This window comes from Astatotilapia calliptera, chromosome 4 (assembly GCF_964374335.1).
Source record: "Astatotilapia calliptera chromosome 4, fAstCal68.1, whole genome shotgun sequence".
Lineage (NCBI taxonomy): Eukaryota > Metazoa > Chordata > Actinopteri > Cichliformes > Cichlidae > Astatotilapia > Astatotilapia calliptera.
In genome coordinates, this window is record NC_137425.1 from 32,194,927 (window position 1) to 32,214,167 (window position 19,241).

At 40.2% G+C, this 19,241-nt stretch overlaps 1 protein-coding gene across 2 annotated transcripts; it reads left to right on the forward strand.

Annotated features, from left to right (window-relative positions):
* The first annotated feature begins 760 nt into the window (after positions 1-760).
* Positions 761-8,275, forward strand: LOC113019945 (uncharacterized). Of its 2 annotated transcripts, XM_026163612.2 has the most exons (11): positions 761-1,894; positions 2,826-2,923; positions 3,084-3,218; positions 3,451-3,599; positions 3,701-3,837; positions 3,932-4,025; positions 4,161-4,281; positions 4,400-4,617; positions 4,698-4,881; positions 5,117-5,241; positions 5,413-8,275. In XM_026163612.2, the coding sequence occupies exons 1-11, from the start codon at positions 1,764-1,766 to the stop codon at positions 5,746-5,748; spliced, it is 1,728 nt and encodes a 575-aa protein (XP_026019397.2). In that variant the 5' UTR covers positions 761-1,763; the 3' UTR covers positions 5,749-8,275. The 2 variants fall into 2 exon arrangements, with proteins under 2 accessions (XP_026019397.2, XP_080156625.1); XM_080300499.1 differs by lacking the exon at positions 3,084-3,218 and having other exon boundaries at positions 766-1,894.
* Positions 8,276-19,241: the final 10,966 nt, after the last annotated feature.

Sequence of the window (19,241 nt, forward strand, 5' to 3'; positions counted from 1 at the left end):
CAGTAGTCAGTGATGAAATTCGTGCCACTATCATTGACCATGTAATCAACCATGGTCTTTCACTAAGAGAGGCTGGTGAAAGAGTGCAGCCCAATTTGAGGCGGTCAACGGTTGCCTCCATTATACGCATCTTTCAACAAACCAACAGGTAAGTATTGCATTTTACATGGATTGTTTCTATTCTCACTTGACATGTCAATATGGTCATACAGTAATGCATATGTTGAATTTTTTGTCTTTCTAAAGAATGCAACGTCTTCCACCCTCTGGGGGAAGAGGAAAGCTCCTCAGTAATGATCAGGAGCTTGCCATTGTAGAAATGGTTACTGCAAATAATGCAATAAAACTGCGTGAAATTCAAACTAGAATTGTGGCGGACCATGAGATATTTGACAATATCGATAGAATCAGCCTCACAACCATTACGCGGACATTGTCCAAACACAGAGTGCGGATGAAGCAGCTCTACACAGCAAAAACTGGAGTGTTAAAATTTCAGGGTTAAAGATGTTAGAGTTGATTTCCACTCTCAAAGTGTCATATTAACACATTCTGATTCAAATAGTGTTCAGTGTTGGAGTTATTAAACAGTGTTATTCAAGTCCAAGCAAATGAACTCTGAAGAGAGTTATTTAACTTGGTAGGCCCCTGGGCTTCTGCCCAGGTAAACCCGTGGATCAATTACAGTTTTTTACAGTCGCTAACAAGCGTTTGTCCAAACAGTTGTCACATTTGCAAAACTCTAAACACAATTAGCACAGCATCGGTCTGTTGTGGCCATACCAGTCACACATTTCATGTCGTGTTCACCCAATATGCAGTCAGTGAACACATTTCCACAATGCTTACATTTTCTTAACAGACAAGCTATACCTCCCAGCAAAATCATGAACTGTTTTTGTAGTATCTACGAATGTTAACACACAACATCCCACAATAGCAAAAACAATATCCCAAACCTTAGATACAGTATAAAAACCTCTGCTTCTGCAATGATATGTCGGTGGATCCGACATACCAGGCGGTTTTATCCCAGGTGCATCGACTTGGATAACATCAGATGTGATGTTGATGAAAACATGTGGCCTAACCCTGAAGATCGCAGAGATTAGATGCCAATTTTTTGCCTTTTTTTAGCCCCCCTCCCCCTCCCCCCCTTTTTATCTTGGCTTTTTGCTGTTGTTTTTTTGTTCAGAATGCTCTTGTGTGTTTCATGGATATTTTGTTCACTGTAAGCAATACTGTAAAACTTTCTCTGTCCTATCATACCGTGTTTCTACTGTACCTCCTGTAGTAAACAGTAAAGAAACAAAAACTTGTTTGCTTTTTACTGGAATGCTTTTGAATGTGAACATTACTGTACATGTGGACATACAGTTACCAACCAAGACATTTCTGGTGTCAATATGGTGGATTGCATGTTTCGCATGCAAATACCTGTGAAACTGAAACATAAATGTCTATGCAGTTTTTGTAATGTCAATGATAGCCAGTATTTTGAAACCTGGTGTACTTTGATTGACTGCATGTACCTTGTGAAGTGAAAACAAGTGTTATTCTTTGACAGACTAATTTCATTTTGAGTCAGATTTATAGTGTTTTTGTACAGTTAGTGTGTGCAGAGAAAGATGTGTTCTAATTTTGAAATGAGGAGTTAGTATATATTTAACAAAGTGTATTTTTGGGAAGGATATTATCCATTTGGCCAATTGTGTTTTGTAGGTGTGGGTCTGTGTTAAGAGTTTAGAAAAGGTATCTGAAGTATGGGTAGGCGCTTGTTAGCGACTGTAAAAAACTGTAATAGTTTGCTCTGCCGGGCCGATTTTCCATGTGCTTCTGCTGGTTACACCGTGGTGGATGCCTGCCGTGCTGCTTGGAGTATTTTACACAAACGGTAAGTTATTCAAACTTATATAAAATTCACAGTATTCTATCGGCGCAGTGAGGTTTTCTTGATGTTTCTTGGTGTTCGGTTGCTGAAAACGAGCTTTAATAGAGGAGGAGATGTGTCGAAAATTCTATTTAGCCTCCAATGCTAATGTTAATGTTGCAGTCTTTTTACTCGTAAGTGACGGTAGACACTGCACGTGGAAGCGCCGCGCCACGTTCAGCTTTTCCCCTGTTCACACAGACACGTCTTTCTCCACGCCAGTTCATGAGCGTTTTTGCTTCTCTGTTTATTCAGAGTAATTTTTTCACAATTGATAAGTAAATAACATCCCAAAATAATTGAAGAGAGCTTGTTTTAGTCACTCCTGCTTTTACTTTGACATCGTTCATCGCTGACTTGTCTCTAATCTGTCTCTCTCTCTGTCTCACTCTCTTCTCCCTTTGAGACACCCGCCCCAAACATAGTCAGTTAGGCTGTCCCCTCCTTTGCTATGTGTTCATTTTCATCTCTATTGTCTCTTTTCATACACAAATCTGATCGCATTTGTCAATCGCAGTATTTTATTTTGGAGAATAGCTTTTATCTTCAAAATTGCCTGGATTGTCTTGTGTGTCTTGGTGTAACTTCCTGCGGAACATGCGTGGCCCACGCAAAAAATAGACCAGATACCGAAACAATCGCTTCGTAGCACTCCGTGTCTGGTGTAAACTACACCATAGATTAACGTGTATTTTGTATTGTGTTATGTATCAATTGGACTCCTGCATGGACAGACACAGGTTTATTTGATAACATTAAATGTTATTGCAGTGAAATTCAAACGCATGGTCAGTATTAATCACCATGTACGGTATATGTCAGTGTTTTAATCATTTGTGCTTGAATTGCTCTAAATGTCAAATACTATGCCATCTTTGTTATTATTTTATCCCAGTAAAATGCTGGTCCAGGTTCGATACTGCCAACAGCAGAAGTATGTGAAGTTGGAAGAGGTTGATGGGCGTTTTGAGTTTATGCAGTTTCATGAAAAAGGTTTGTTTATATCTTACCTAATTTTAGTTGGGGGGACAGAATTTTTTGTAGGGCGTTTCGCCAAGTCTCTTGAATCATACAGTGGTGTATCACTTTAGTGAATGTGAGGCAAGAACAGTTTACTTAAAAGGTGCACTCAGATATATCTTATCTTTTCCAGTCATCGAGAGATTTTGCCTGCCACCTGATGCAAAAGTAGTGTACAAAGATGCAACAGGGACAGAAGTTGATGAAGTGATTTTCAGTGATCTTATCAGCCAAGGCACTGTGGTCCTAACAGTTTTCTCAAGTGATGGTGAGAAATTTAAAGGGGCAAGCTCAACACCAGACATGGGGAAGGGCTGTGTGGCTGCTGGTTGTTCCAAATAATCAGGAGCACACAATTTGACCAATCAGCTGTTTGAACATTGAGATCAGTTAATTTAAATGAGTCAGGTCTGCAGTGTGATGTTGCCTTGTTAGTTAAAAATCTGCAGCCAGATTTGTTTTTCTACACCTTACAGAATAATGTTGTTTTTTCCTTTTAGAATTTTCTGATTACTCCTTGTCTTCTGCATCTGATTGTTCTGACTCAAGCTTCAGCTCAAATGCAAGTACATCAACTATACTTCTAGATGAGGGTCCCAGGAAGAAAACAAGAGTTGAGGGTACTGTTGATGCAGCATCTGCTAAAAAGGTTGTGACAAAACTCAGTTCTCATAGTATTTTTTCTACTTCATTATTCTTAATATGTAGAAAAGCTATTCCTCACTTTTTGCATCTTTTTTTTTTCTCAAGTTAATTGAAGGTGTACTTGGAACCAATTCAGGTGGTGAAGAGGTTCTCCAGGAATATCACACAACACAAACTCTAACAGATGCTACCAGAAGAAAAATGGTCAATATAATAGTGGCTCACATGATTGATTGCCATGGGTATGTGTGTTCTATTTGTGCATTTTATTTTTTTTTAAATACAAGTTACTATTTTGCCATTACTTAAGCATGTTAATTTAAAATCGTTTTTCAGGCACCTCCCCACCAAAGCTGTTAGAGAACAGTACACGCTAGGGGTAGTGACATTGTTCCCATCCCTGAAAGACCCATACTCCAAGAAAGGCTATGTATAGTCACTACTATTGCACTTTGTTTACATAATTTTCATGCTGTGCATCATTGGGATTTGTGTGCGTTCACATTTAAGTTCTAAAAATTTTCAGATTGACAACACATTATTTTTGAATGTATTTACATTTTAGGAACACTTCTATGATGCTGCAAGCAGCACTGGATACATTTCTTGGCGTTTGAAAACGATACAGAGAAAGACTAGAAGAGGATCTGCACCACCAAGTAGCTCCACTGGCTTTACTCAAGGAGGTAAGAAATTAAGTGTCCACAAACTAGATAATGTGCTCATTTACATTAGATACTATTTTGTTTTCATTTACCTATCTGATCAGCACCTATGCTTTTATGTTTGTGTGTTTTTCTTCAGGGGGCCCAAATTACCAAAGGCCCATTAATGTCGACATGCAGCTTGATGGAGATGCTTGCCAGGAGGCCATCTCTTTGCTGAAACATACATCCGACACTTCCTTGATTTTCCAGAAGATGAGAGAGACCTTTCAGCATCGTCAGAAGGTCATCAGTGATCCTGACAAAAGTCTTGATATCCTGTCTATCTTCCCAAGATTCTTGGATACAAGAGGATTGGTGAGAATATTCAGTGGAATTTTTAATATCACTTTAAATTTCAAGATGAATGTGGCAGTAGTAGATTTTCTTTCTTAAAGGTGAATCAAGACTTCACTCTCCTGTTTGATGATGAGATATCTACCAGGCTGCTTCAGAAATGGGATCCAATCTTTAGGTATCAAATCATCAAAGAGGCCAAGCAGCTCACCTCAACAGTAGAGTTGCGTCAATTGGTGCAGTCAGCAGAGAGTCCACCAGGAAGTGATCTTGATGAGGCAGCAAGTGAGTTTGTTAAATATGATTTGCTATAAGCAGTTAAAGTTCAATAGCATCAGGATTCTATTAATAAATACCAATTCATTCACCTGTTAGCTTTGCTTCATCAGTTTTCTTTAGCTGTTAGTTTAATGTTTATGACAGCACATTTCAACTTTCTTAGGAAGTGTTTCTAGTTCTCCTTAAAAATTGCATTTGAAAGATTTGCTGTCAATTGATTCTTGTGACTCTTTGGCCGCAGCCTTTGACCAAGACATGGCCTCCCTGTTGTTACTGTTACATCTACTTCCGCCACCCCCAGGAGGACCAAAGTATCAAAAAATCAGCGCCTCTGATGCTGTTGAGAGACTTGTAGTCTTTCATAAGGTAATTTAATATTTATAGTTTTTGTCATAAGTTGTCATGTCACTGGTTAAGAGGTGAATGAAACAAATTACAGTTGAGCTTACAAAGGAGGTTTACATACTCATTTCTGTGATGCTATTATCTCTGACTTGCTCCTGTGTCTAATGCTCAGTATCTTTGTCTCAACTCCAGTCTTGCTGCAGTTTGGAAGAGCATCTCCAGAATCAGCAGAGTCAGCAGCCATACCTCCTGGCTGTTGGGCGCCAGAAGAGGAAGGTCGACAGCTTCTATGTTGCCATAGACAAGCGTCTCATCCCCTGCCAGGCCAGCCGCTCCCTTGGGGCATTTGATGAGCTTTTTAAAGCTCATTTTGTGTTCAATGTGTCTTATGATGCTGCACTTGTGAATTTCTACACATTTCTGCAGACAACAGTATACAATATTGATATGGGGAAAATGAAGGAGTCCCCAAGAGTGCGTGACTTGAGAGCCAAAATCCTTAACCAGGAAATTCTTCTCACAACCTAAGTAAAAATCATTAAAATGCTGACATGTTTTTTGTGTAAGAGAGCTTATCTCAGCAGTCAGCAGCTGATTTCACATTTAAGAGGTGAACATGGTTATTATCCTGGACCTAAGTTTAAGTTATGTTGTTGGCAGCCAGGCTGCAGGCTTCAGTTCCAAACTTATGCAGGCTTTAGGAAGCACCTCAGTTTTCACAGCAATGTTGACCACAATGATCGAACTTCAGCCATTGCTTCTTTTTCTAATGACACAGTTTCACCTGCTTTGGAGGACCAGTTTAATTCCTCTTATCTTCCTCACAGTTCTCCCAGTGTTCTTCCAGAGTCTAGTTCTTCCAGTGTTCCAGTGAGCATTGATTCAGTACTTACAAGGGATTCATCCAAAGAAATCTGTGCATCCATTGTGGCCAAACTGCAGGGTAGTGGCCTTTCTAACAGTTTAGTATCCTCACTTGTAGGCGATTTGGAGGAATTAACAAGTGAGCTTCGCTCAGAAGCAAAGCAGGCCATTCTTTCTGCGTTACCCACAAAGGACTCCAGCATATCTTTAATAAATGAATGTTTTGAAAATTTTGAAAACCCTTTCACCAATCTGAACACAGAATGGAAACGAAATAAATACTTCAATCTAAAATGGGGAGTTGTAGAACCTAGAGAAATAACACTTGGAGTGAGGTATGACATCAGGCGAAATCAGAAGTTTGGTACTTATGATCAAGTACCTGTGAAGGATACTTTTATATATGTACCTATTTTGGAGTCTTTGAAGTTCATGTTTAGAAATCCAGAGATTTGTGTTTTCCTGCAGAGAGAGTGTAGCTCAGAGCCTGATGCTTATCATGACTTTTGTGATGGAAGTTACTTTAAAACTCACCCTTTGTTTTCAGCCAAAAGGCATGCATTACAAATTCAGCTATACTATGATGACTTTGAAACAGCCAATCCTCTTGGCTCTAAACGCGGAATTCACAAAATTGGCTGTATTTATTTTGTTATAAGAAACTTGCCCCCAAAATTTAATTCCATTTTGATGAACATTCATTTAGTGTCACTTTTCCACACACCAGATCTGCAAAAGTATGGTTTTGATGTTATACTGGAACCACTGATAAATGATGTCAAAAAACTGGAAAGCCAAGGGCTAAGTCTTCCATTTTCTGATGAGCAGGTATATGGCACAATATCACAGATCACTGGAGATAACCTAGGGATGCACTCAATTCTTGGTTTTAATGAGTCGTTCAGTAGCCGTCATTTCTGTCGCCTTTGTTTGATTGAGAAGAATGATTGTCAAATGGTGTACAGTGAGGATGATCCTAAAATTATTCTTCGTGGGAAAGATTTGTTTGACATACATTGCCAGTCTCTTCGGGAAGATCCTAAATTGAAGTCACTGTATGGGTTGAAAAGAAATTCTGCACTCAATTCATTGCAGTATTACCATATTTGCAATAACTACTCATTTGATATAATGCATGACCTTCTTGAAGGTGTGGCTCAGTATGAGGTCAAATTGCTTTTTGAGTATCTTACGCAACACTTCATATCAGAACAGAACTTGCTTTCTAGGATTTATGGTTTTGACTATGGATTTTTAGAAAGAAAAAACCGGCCCACTAAAATCATATTGGACAGTGCTGGCAATAGCATTGGTTTGAACTCTATCCAGACATTCTGTCTTGTGAAAAACATCCCACTTTTGTTTGGTGACATTATTCCTGCAGGGAACAGACACTGGAATTTGTTATTGTTGTTACTTCAAATAATGAACATTGTTTTTTCACCTTGTCTCACTCTGGGAATGACTATATATTTGAAGAATTTGATTATTGACCACCACAAACTATTTAAGCACACGTATCCACACAGAAACTTGATTCCTAAGCATCATTTTATGATTCATTACCCATCCTGTATTCGAAAAATTGGCCCTTTACTGTATATGTGGAGTATGAGGTTTGAAGCTAAGCACAAGTTGTTCAAAGATTATTTCAAAAATTTCAAAAACCTCACCAAATCGCTTGCTAAACGGCATCAGATGGCCATTGCTTATCACTGGGAAACCTTTTCTCTTAAACAGAAGGAGTTTGGGCCAATTAAATCATTTTCTTTAAGAGGTGAAAGTGTGGTCAATAGTGAAATGCTATTATCAAAAGATGTTTTCTCAACAAGTTGGGTTAAAATTGATGGTGTAGAGTACAAAGCTGGACTCGTTGTTTGCAGTACAATGGAGGAAGACATGCCAGTCTTTTGTCAAATAATTGATACACTTATGGTTGAAAATGACATTTTTTTGTTGACACACAAACTCTTTACTGAAAACTTTGATGAACATCACCATGCATTCAAAGTACTACAAACTGAAGAACGGTGTGTCATAAAAATAACTGAACTCAAATGTCACAGACCATTTGATATTCAAAACTCATACAGTGCTGCAGATGAAAGTTTGTACATTATATCTTCATTTATTATGTTTTGATTCACTTTCTGGGAAAAAGAAGCATGATAATAAATGTTTTTGGACAATGTACAGTTTTCTTGAAATTATTCTCATGATTGTACTTGTTGTCGTTAAAAAGTTATGTTAATCTATTACATAAATAGTTCTTTTAGGGATTAAAACTACCTTAATAAAATATTAAAGAGTTAAAGTAGTGTTATTTTTCAATCTGTGTAGTGTTAAATTAACCCAGTTTGGTGAGTTAAAAATTAACTCAGACATGGTGTTAATAATAATTTGCTCAGTGTTAATTTAACCCGGTTTTAAGAGTTAAAAATTAACTCAGACATGGTGTTAATAATAATTTGCTCAGTGTTAATTTAACCCGGTTTTAAGAGTTAAAAATTAACTCAGACATGGTGTTAATAATAATTTGCTCAGTGTTAATTTAACCCGGTTTTAAGAGTTAAAAATTAACTCAGACATGGTGTTAATAATAATTTGCTCAGTGTTAATTTAACCCGGTTTTAAGAGTTAAAAATTAACTCAGACATGGTGTTAATAATAATTTGCTCAGTGTTAATTTAACCCGGTTTTAAGAGTTAAAGAAGGAACTCTGACAAAGTGTTAAATAATTAACTATTTTGAAAATGTTAATTCAACTCTGTAGAGTGTGGAGCTATATAAACCCTGAAAAAATGTTAAAATCAACTCTGTGGGAGTTGATTCAACACTACAGTTTTTGCTGTGTACACTGTTCCCTTTGAGAGGAACAGTGAGAGGGTCAAGGAGCTACGATGACAATATGTCCAGGTATAGTGTATATTCAATCCAATGTCCAGTTCTATAAGCTTTGCACTTTGCAAGTAGGTAACCTACACAATACTAGATTACAGTACAGTATGGTATACAGTAATAACATGACTTACATAAACTTTGTTTCAGAGAGTTATGGAATTGGAGGCCAACCAGGCCCCTCATGAATTCATATACATCGATGAGGCAGGATTCAATCTGGCCAAAAGGCGTAGACGTGGACGAAATGTAATTGGAAAAAGGGCCACAGTTGATGTGCCAGGACAGAGAGGGGCAAACATTACCATGTGTGCAGCAATTGCAAATGCAGGATTACTCCTTCACAGATGTCAGGTTGGACCCTATAATACAGAGCGCTTGCTTGCCTTTCTCAATGATCTCCACCAGCGCCTGGTTCCAGAGCAGGGTCAGGAGGGTGAAAACATGAGGACCTTTGTAATTACCTGGGACAATGTGGCTTTCCATCACTCGCAAGCAATAACAACATGGTTTGAAGTCCACCCAAGACTGGTGAGTCTCTTCCTTCCACCCTATTCACCTTTCCTCAACCCCATAGAGGAGTTCTTTTCTGCATGGAGGTGGAAGGTTTATGACCATCAGCTACATGACCAGATGTCCCTCCTTGAAGCCATGGATGCTGGCTCCAGGGACATCACAGTTGACGATTGCCAAGGGTGGATCCGACATACCAGGCGGTTTTATCCCAGGTGCATCGACTTGGATAACATCAGATGTGATGTTGATGAAAACATGTGGCCTAACCCTGAAGATCGCAGAGATTAGATGCCAATTTTTTGCCTTTTTTTAGCCCCCCTCCCCCTCCCCCCCTTTTGATCTTGGCTTTTTGCTGTTGTTTTTTTGTTCAGAATGCTCTTGTGTGTTTCATGGATATTTTGTTCACTGTAAGCAATACTGTAAAACTTTCTCTGTCCTATCATACTGTGTTTCTACTGTACCTCCTGTAGTAAACAGTAAAGAAACAAAAACTTGTTTGCTTTTTACTGGAATGCTTTTGAATGTGAACATTACTGTACATGTGGACATACAGTTACCAACCAAGACATTTCTGGTGTCAGAATGGTGGATTGCATGTTTCGCATGCAAATACCTGTAAAACTGAAACATAAAAGTCTATGCAGTTTTTGTAATGTCAATAATAGCCAGTATTTTGAAACCTGGTGTACTTTGATTGACTGCATGTACCTCGTGAAGTGAAAACAAGTGTTATTCTTTGACAGACTAATTTTATTTTGAGTCAGATTTATAGTGTTTTTGTACAGTTAGTGTGTGCAGAGAAAGATGTGTTCTATTCTGAAATGAAGAGTTAGTATATCCATCCATCCATCCATCTTCATCCGCTTTGTCCGGGGCCGGGTCGCGGGGGCAGCAGCCTAAGCAAAGAGGCCCAGACCTCCCTCTCCCCAGCCTTTTGTTGTGGGCAGTCTGAGGTACACCTGTGCACTACTCATGATGTCAGATCAGCATCCTGATGTGGCACACCTGTGAGGTGGGATGGATTATCTCAATATAGCAGATGTGCCCACTACCACACATTTGGACTGATTTGTGACCACTGTTTGGGAGGGATGGTTATATTGTGTATCTGGAATGAATTTTAGGTCTCTACGTCCATCCCATGGGGAATGGGAGCAGTAACAAAGGTGTTGCGTTTATATTTTTGTTGAGTGTATTTAACAAAATGTATTTTTGAGAAGAAAATGATCCATTTGGCCAATTGTGTTTTGTAGGTGTGAGTCTGTGTTAAGAGTTTAGAAAAAGTATCTGAAGTATGGGTAGGCGCTTGTTAGCGATTGAAAAAAACCGTAAGATTTGTAGCACTGCCGTATGCCAATGAGGAACACACCAATACCATAGATGTAAAATTCCAGAAGATATTTCCCCAGTGCTTGGACTAGAGGACATCGCATGTGATGTAGACAAAACTTTGTGACCGGACCCAGAGAGACGACATGATGTAGACTGATTTCTTTTTTTCCTCAGTGAAATTACTATTTTGTTTTCACTTGGAAATAAACACTTGTGTTTGTTTTGATGTGTGTGAATAAACACCAGTACTTGAAGTTTGGATCCGTCTATGTTTATGGACCTATGACAAAAGTATGAGCTCAATCTGACATAGCCTACCTTGTGCACAGAGAAAGCAAAAGCCAGATGTGTTTTGTATTCATACCATCAGTGTGCAGTTGGCGCATTGTGTGCTTAGTAGATGATGGCTTGTGTGTACTGTTTGATACGAAAACACCATTTTTACGAAGGTGTGAAGAGTTAATCTAGCTGTGTTCGCTTTTGCAAGAGAACTACAATGTTTTGCTAACTGGGTGACAGGTTTTCTTATTTGTGTGAAGAGTTTTGCAAAAATAGGCAATAGTTACAAAAAATGTGCTTAAGCAATCAGAAAAGACTGTAAAGTCGATGACGCTCAACCACCAGAAAAAGTGGAATATTTCAGAAAAGATACGACAGTTTGACCATCTGAACATAATGTTCTCTTTCACTCTCCCTCTCTTGTGCTCGCTCTTGCAGATTCTCTCTAGAGCATCAGTCCTGGTCCCTAGAGTAGGAGCAGCTAAGCAACAATGGCCAGCCTAGCCTTCAGAGCAGCCAAGCAACCCCAACTTACACCTGTCCCAGAGGACCTGGGCCCTATTTCAGGAAGCCGGTTTAGAGCAAACTCTGAGTAAGTATACCCTGAGTTAATGAAAACTCTGGGTTTTCGGTTTCACAAAGCGAGTTTAGATTAATTCTGAGCGAGTTACTATGACAACACACTCCGTGAAGCTAACCTGCCCCCTAGCAGGTTTACTTCAACTAACCCTGACTTTCTCCGCCTCTTTGTCAGAAACCTGACTGTAGGAAGTGTCAGACATGGCGTGTCCCTTCCTTGAAGAGCCAGTAGATGTTGAAGCCCAAATTCTCCGCAGAGCTCTCCGCCGGGAGAGAGTGATTAGAGCGCGTTTGGACATTTTATCATTTCCTGATGATTTCCTGTGTGAACGTTACCGTTTTTCAGCACAATCTATAATTTATTTGAATAACATCCTCAGGCCTAATATTGCTCATGTGACACATCGCGGACATCCTCTCAGTTCTGTACATATTATTTGTATTGCACTTCGGTTTTTTGCAAACGGGAGCTTTCTGTATAATATTGGTGACGCTGAGCACGTTTCCAAGGCTACCGTCTGTCGGGCAGTCAGGAATGTTACAGTTGCACTGAAACGTCTCCTGTACTGGTTTGTGGTGTTCCCCGGTCATAGACCCACAAGATTTATCAAAGAGGGATTCCACAAAATTGCAGGTATCAGGATGAACAAAACTTAATTCATGATGTGGTGATACTTGAACTACTACTTAAATTTTACATTTATTTTCACGGTTCCCAGGCGTGATTGGCTGTACAGATGGCACTCACATTCCAATCATTGCTCCTTCAGTAAATGAAGGAGACTATGTGAACAGGAAGTCTTTCCACAGCATTACAGTTTTTTACAGACGCTAGGACACATTTTTCAATACTTAGGTCACGTTTGCAAAACTCCTCACACAGTGAGCACAACAGAAGTCTATGTGGGCTAAACTGAGGATCAGTTATCATTGTTTTGGCACAAAATGCATTCAATGACTACATCTCTCAAATTTCATGAATTATTTTCTCACTCAGACACAACAACTGCCAAAAATCTTTGTACGGACAGGACATTTTGCATGTGCTTACATACTGTTTTCAAAACTGTTAAACTTATGGCCAAAACAATAACACAATGCAAAACTTGAAAAGACAGCAAAATTCAACAACAATATTTTATTGAAACATATTTTAAATCTAAAAATGCAGTTTAACCAGCCACAGCTTATTCTCATTGTAGATGAACATCTACACAGGTGTTACTCCTTCAATTTTTCAACTCCTTCAATTCTGGCAGTCAGAAGATTCTTTCCTAGGTGTATTGCCCTAGATGACATGAGATGTGATGTGGATGAGAACCTGTGGCCAAATGGAGAAGACCGAGTAGATTAGCATTACTATTGTATGTGTATCAGTGGATGGTGTGTATACAAATTCTTGTATTTTGGGATTACTTAGTGCAAAAAAATAAAAAAATACATAAACAAATATTAACGAATTCTGCATGATGTCTGATTCATTCCAGTAACATATATTGAAATTATAAACAGAGATGTGTCCTTGTTTTACACAAGAAAACACTGTGTAATGCTACATGTTGTTAGTGTTTTTTAGGTCATTGTTTTGTGGGTGACAAAGTGTGTTTGTCGGCTGTCAACCTTTGCTAGTGTTCTGGAAGAATGAGTTTATTTGAGACCTGAATAAAGTGTTTTGGTAGTTGTAGTGCATTTTGAATGTGAAATGAACTGCTTTGCCAAGCTGACGGTCAGTTAGGAGGATTGTGTGAAGAGTTTTGCAAAAGTGACCTAAGTATTGAGAAATGTGTCCTAGCGTCTGTAAAAAACTGTAATGTGCAGGTACATAGTTCCCTGTAGCATTTCAAACTAACAAATTATTTCATTATAGTAATGGATGCTAATTTGTGTTCTCTGCACTGTGAAGATCATATGTGATGCTGCCAACATTATCACAAATGTGGAAGCCAACTGCTCAGCCTCTGTGAGTGGTGGTGGTGGAGGACCCCCACCTGTTTTTCAGGCCTCCGCTTTTTTTTCTGTTGGCTATAACGGGTCACATTTGAGCATACAGAGTAAGCAAATATGTACTTGTAATGTGCTCAGATAATTTCAATAAGTGCTTACAGAAAGGAAATTAATGTAGCCTCTAACTGCAATTGATTTACATCGGACAAACAGACCAAGCACTATGGCTCATAATACAATTACACCTTACCTGTTTGGACTATATTTTTATATTTCATTTTTACTTGCTGCCAGGAACGTTTGGGGCCTGTTGGGTTGCACCTGCGCTCACATCACATCACAAAATAAAATTTATGAAATAAAAAATAAAATAAAATATAATAAAATAACGTGTTAAATGGGTGGAAATCCCTAGATCAATGTTTAAATTAACACTCATGCATTGACTCTGTCGGCTATGTTTTGCCATGCATGCTCCCTTTCTTTTGCAGCTGAGGCTGTGTTACTTTTTTTCCGCAAAATTTGCATGTTATCGCCCACCCCCGTGACATCACGCTCCAAAGCCCTATACTGCCATCAGAATTTCGGCCTCAAGCGCTGTAAAATACATTGACCGCGCCTTCTTTCCCTCCGTCTCCATGGTGACTCGCTTAATCTGTGCTCCACTAATCAGGGCTTTATGTATCCTCGTGCGCGCGCTTAACTTGGGGTTAAAGCAACTCCGCGTTGATTGAACTAATTGTTATCAGCCTTTCTGAAACCGAATATTCCGAGTTGGACAGTTCGGGGTTACTCAACCCTGAGTATCGTTTTTCACTCTGAGTTTTCTAAACCGGCTTCCTTAAATAGGGCCCCGCAGTCTGAACCTGTGCCTGTGGGGCCCAGGGGGGGCTTTTCTTTACTTTGCATTGTCTTCTATCCTTTTTGGTTTTTTACCGTGTTGTCACTTTCATTCTCCATAATTTGGTTTCAATGATAACAAAGCAAGCCTTTCAAAACATTTCTACAGAATATTGAAATTCTTTTATGCAACCATTCGGTTTTATACAACATCACAGCTTCTTATTATGGGGTCCAGGGTCATATTAGGGACAGGCCTGAATTCTACTCATCAGTTCAAAGCAGTTTTATCCTTCTGTAGCAAGAGGTCATTCATAGGCTGCTGCAGGCAGATATGGATAAAGAAAGATGTTAAAGCTTTACTTACTTAGATTACTATGTCAGTATACAAAATTTTGTTTCCTCTGTTAAACCTATCCAAAGCCCGTCAACCGGGCAGAGAGTAGTGTGCAGCCAGCCAAGGAAGCAGCAAAAACATCTTTTTCCATTGCTAAAAATAATTTACAAAAACAGATGTAAAATGATATATAGAAAATGCAGCAGAGGGTTGACAAAACAGGTTAAAATCCTTATAAGACCATAACCCACTTTGATTAGATTTTTAGCAACACTAAAAATCTAATCAAAGTGCACTTAAAAGTTGCAGGAGAAGCTAGAGTTCCCACAATTGAAGTGGCCTTATTTTACACGCTCAGGACGCTGATCTTCTAAAGTGGGGTCCACCTGTTTCGGTCAGGAAGAGGGAGTGAGGGGATTTCATCCACACAAGCCGTGCTGAAAGCAGATGATCCAACTGCTGAATGTTGATTGGTTGACAAGTGGGTCGAAATAGAGCAGTCGGAGATAACAGAGTTCACGGGGAATGGTGGTATAGTCATCACGTCTCCTGATCCCTTCCACCAGAGCCACCTAGTGGTCTTTGGTGAGACTAACCCTGATTGGTTAATGGTGGACTCCTTTAGGGGCATGAACTAATGCAGGGTAAATCATTTTAGTTTCAGAATGTGCTGTCCATTAGAAAAAAAAACGAAAAACACAAGCCTTAAGATAAAAAACATGCAATATAGCACAACTACAAAAGACTAAAAACCATAAAAGATTAACAAACTGACCACTACCAGGGTGTTTGCTCTCTTCCTGATTTCCTATTTGTTTCTATGTTTGTCACACTTAAATGTTTCAGATCATCAAACAAATTGGTAACACGTTATAACACGACCGGTGAATAAGGCACAAGTACTTATGTGCATTCTGAGGGCAACAAGTCAGGTTTTTGCAAGAAACAATGAAACACGTACACTGTAAATACCCTTTCTGATATTATAGATTAGATTAGATTAGATTAGATTAAACTTTATTAATCCCTCGGGTGGGTTCCTCCGGGAAATTCAGTTTCCAGTAGCAAAGCACCGAAAGAAGTTGCATGTTACAGATATATTAAGGGGAATGAGAGTAAGGATATAAGCATAAATACACCATATATAGATACAGAATATACAATATGGATAAATAGGATTGCTCATTTGAGTGAGTATATTGCACAGTGATTATTGCACAGTCAAATATAAGAAAGAGACAAAAAAACGAAAAACAAATATTGCAAATATTGCACCGTGTAGAAAAGCCCCTACAACTCAGTTGTTCCCCCCTCCCTTGTCCCCCTGTTTCTCCTCCCTCTCCCCTCCAGTGAGGAGTTAAACAGTCTGATGGCGTGTGGGACAAAGGAGTTTTTAAGTCTGTTGGTTTTTGACTTTGGGAGAAGCAGCCTGTCGCTGAATAGGCTCCTCTGATTGTTTACGACCGTGTGCAGAGGATGCCCAGCATTGTTCATAATGTCCAGCAGTTTCTTTAATGTCCTTTTCTCTGCCACTGTCACCAGAGTGTCCAGCTTCATGCCGACCACAGAGCTAGCCTTCCTGATCAGTTTCTCCAGCCTAGATGAGTCCCTCTTTGCTGTGCTGCTCCCCCAGCACACCACAGCATAGAAAAGTACTCCAGCAACCACTGACTGGTAAAACTTCCTCAGGAGCTTCCTGCAGATGTTAAAAGACCTCAGCCTCCTGAGGAAGTACAGTCGGCTTTGGCCATTTTTATACAGGTTCTGCGTGTTGCATGACCAGTCCAGTTTATTGTCCACCCACAGCCCGAGGTACTTGTATGTGTTGACCACCTCCTGTCCCTCTATCTGAACTGGCAGTGGACCTGGTCTGGACCTCCCGAAATCCACAACCAGTTCCTCGGTCTTTGAAGTGTTGAGTTGCAGGTGGTTTGTGTGACTCCATGTGACAAAGTTCCTCACCAGGCTCCTGTACTCCTCTTCCTGGTCATCCCAGATACACCCCATGATGGCCGTGTCATCTGCAAACTTCTGAATATGGCATAATTCAGAGTTGTAGCAGAAGTCGGAGGTGTACAGGGTGGAGAGAAGAGGGGACAGCACAGTTCCCTGTGGTGCTCCTGTGCTGCTGACCACAGTGTCAGACGTGATGTCCTTCAGCCTGACGTACTGTGGCCTGTCGGTGAGGTAGTCGGAGATCCAAGCCACCAGGCAGGGGTCCACCTGCATCCTGTTTAGTTTCTCTTGGAGCAGACAGGGCCGGATGGTATTAAAGGCACTGGAAAAGTCAAGAAACAGGATCCTGACCATGCCTTTTTCCCCATCCAGGTGTGAGTGGGCTCTGTGTAGGAGGTACAGGATGGCATCCTCCACACCGACATCTGCCTTGTAGGCGAACTGTAGTGGGTCCTGGGCATGTTGTACCTGTGGTCGGAGGAGGTTGAGGAGTCACCTGCAAGACCCATCCATCCATTCGCTTACTCATCCCAGCTGTTATAGGGCGAGAGGCGGAGTACAACCTGGACAGGTCGCCAGTCTGTTGCGGGGCTAACACACAGAGTTTGCGTGGGTTCCCTCCGGGTACTCTGGCTTCCTCCCACCATCCAAAGACATGCAGTTTGTGGGGACAGGTTCATTGATTAATCCAAATTGCCCATAGGTGTGAAAACCTGCGAGACCTGCAAAACAATTACGCTATTGCACCCATGAATAAGACACAAATAGCCTGTAATTTTGTGTACCTGGTTGGGGTTTTACAGGAAACAATAAAATATTGACATAATTACACCCTAATACCCTGTAATTACATGTAATTTTGTGTAACAAGTTTTGTACTGGAAACAAACTTGGTATGTATAAGTTACTTTGCTCACAAAGTAAAAGATATTTTCCAAACTGAAAAACAACAACTTGTGAATTCCATGCTGGTTCTGAACATCCATCCATCCATCCATCCATCCATTTGCTTCTGCTTATCCTTTTCAGGGTCGCGGGGGGCGCTGGAGCCTATCCCAGCTGTCATAGGGCGAGAGGCAGGGTACACCCTGGACAGGTCGCCAGTCTGTCGCAGGGCTAACACATAGGGACAGACAACCATTCACACTCACATTCACTCGCACATTCACACCTAGTGGCAATTTGGATTATCCAATTAACCTATCCCCGCAAGCTGCATGTCTTTGGACGGTGGGAGGAAGCCGGAGCACCACTTAATTAAATGTGTTTAAGGGCTTCTGTAACAGAGAAAATTCCTTTTCTGCTGGCAGTTTCTTATGGCAAAGGGTTCAGTGCTGTTCTTCTCGAAGACGCCACAGAAGCCATTAGTCGGGCAGTTTGGGAGATCCTCATACTGCACTTGTTCTCCACCCACCCACAGCCATTCACCAGCCAGGTTGCACAGGCCTGTCCACACCTGCCAACAGTAAGCAAAGAGATACATATAAATACCGTATAAATACAGTCTCTCACCAACACAAATGTGTGCATGAAACTGTCCAACCTCATCAGTGGTAGCCTCTTGTGCAGTGGTGTGGTCATCTGGAGTGATGAGGGAGGACAGGTCATAGCTGTGGATCCAGTATGAAGAGGCTGGATCATCTGTGTCCATTGTATCCAGGGACCTGCCTTGTTCTAATGCGTCCTCCCAAGTCTTATTCTCCTTCACCAGAATCAGGTTTTCATCGTAACATAGCACGATTATCATCACAATTCTTGTTTCCCCATTTTTCTCTGTTTGTGTACTGTCGAGGAGGGAAATTATTTTACTGCTATTGTTAAATAATTGTTATTGCATTAATAATATAATTTGCAGCATGGATATTGCATTCCAAGGTTTAGACAGTGTCTCTTTCAGAAAGACTGAGTTGCAGGCTGACAGGAAGTTGTATGCAGAAAGAAGCAGGAAGTTATTTTGAGCCGCAGGCTAAGACGAGGCTTTAACAATGTAACAGATAGCTTTATCATTTTATATTAAGGTTTTAGTAGAGGTTCTTGATTAAAACATTTATTTAGTAGAAGACATACACATAGTCTCAGTGAGCTTCTGGTCCGGTAAAAGGTCAGAAGTGTAAGAGGTGACACAAAGAGCATGTGAGGTCAACACACACACACACACACACACTTTAAATTAGATTTATTTAGAGGAAGAGGTTAGTTATGTTTGGCTGTAACTGCAAAATGGTCTCGGTAAAAGAGGAACCGTTCCTTGTTGTCTCGGCAAGAAAGAGGAACAATTCATTTTAAGATAAGAACGGAAAGTACCAAGCCATGAAAATAGAAGATGATTTTCTAGGGGAAAAGTCATGAGGATGTTGATCTGATCTATGTATAAAATGTGTCTGTGACGTATGAAGGGGCGTCAGTAAACAAACCCTGATGCTATAAAATATCTGTTCATGCTTTGATTAAGTCGAAGACTACTTCCTGTCTGCGT

What these genes read in the sequence shown, in the direction of transcription:
- LOC113019945 (XM_026163612.2), top strand. Translation starts at nt 1,764, where the DNA reads ATGGGTAGGCGCTTGTTAGCGACTGTAAAAAACTGTAATAGTTTGCTC. An exon ending in TGGAGTATTTTACACAAACG is followed by an intron (nt 1,895 to 2,825) that starts GTAAGTTATTCA and finishes ATTTTATCCCAG; the next exon opens with TAAAATGCTGGTCCAGGTTC. An exon ending in CATACTCCAAGAAAGGCTAT is followed by an intron (nt 4,026 to 4,160) that starts GTATAGTCACTA and finishes TTTACATTTTAG; the next exon opens with GAACACTTCTATGATGCTGC.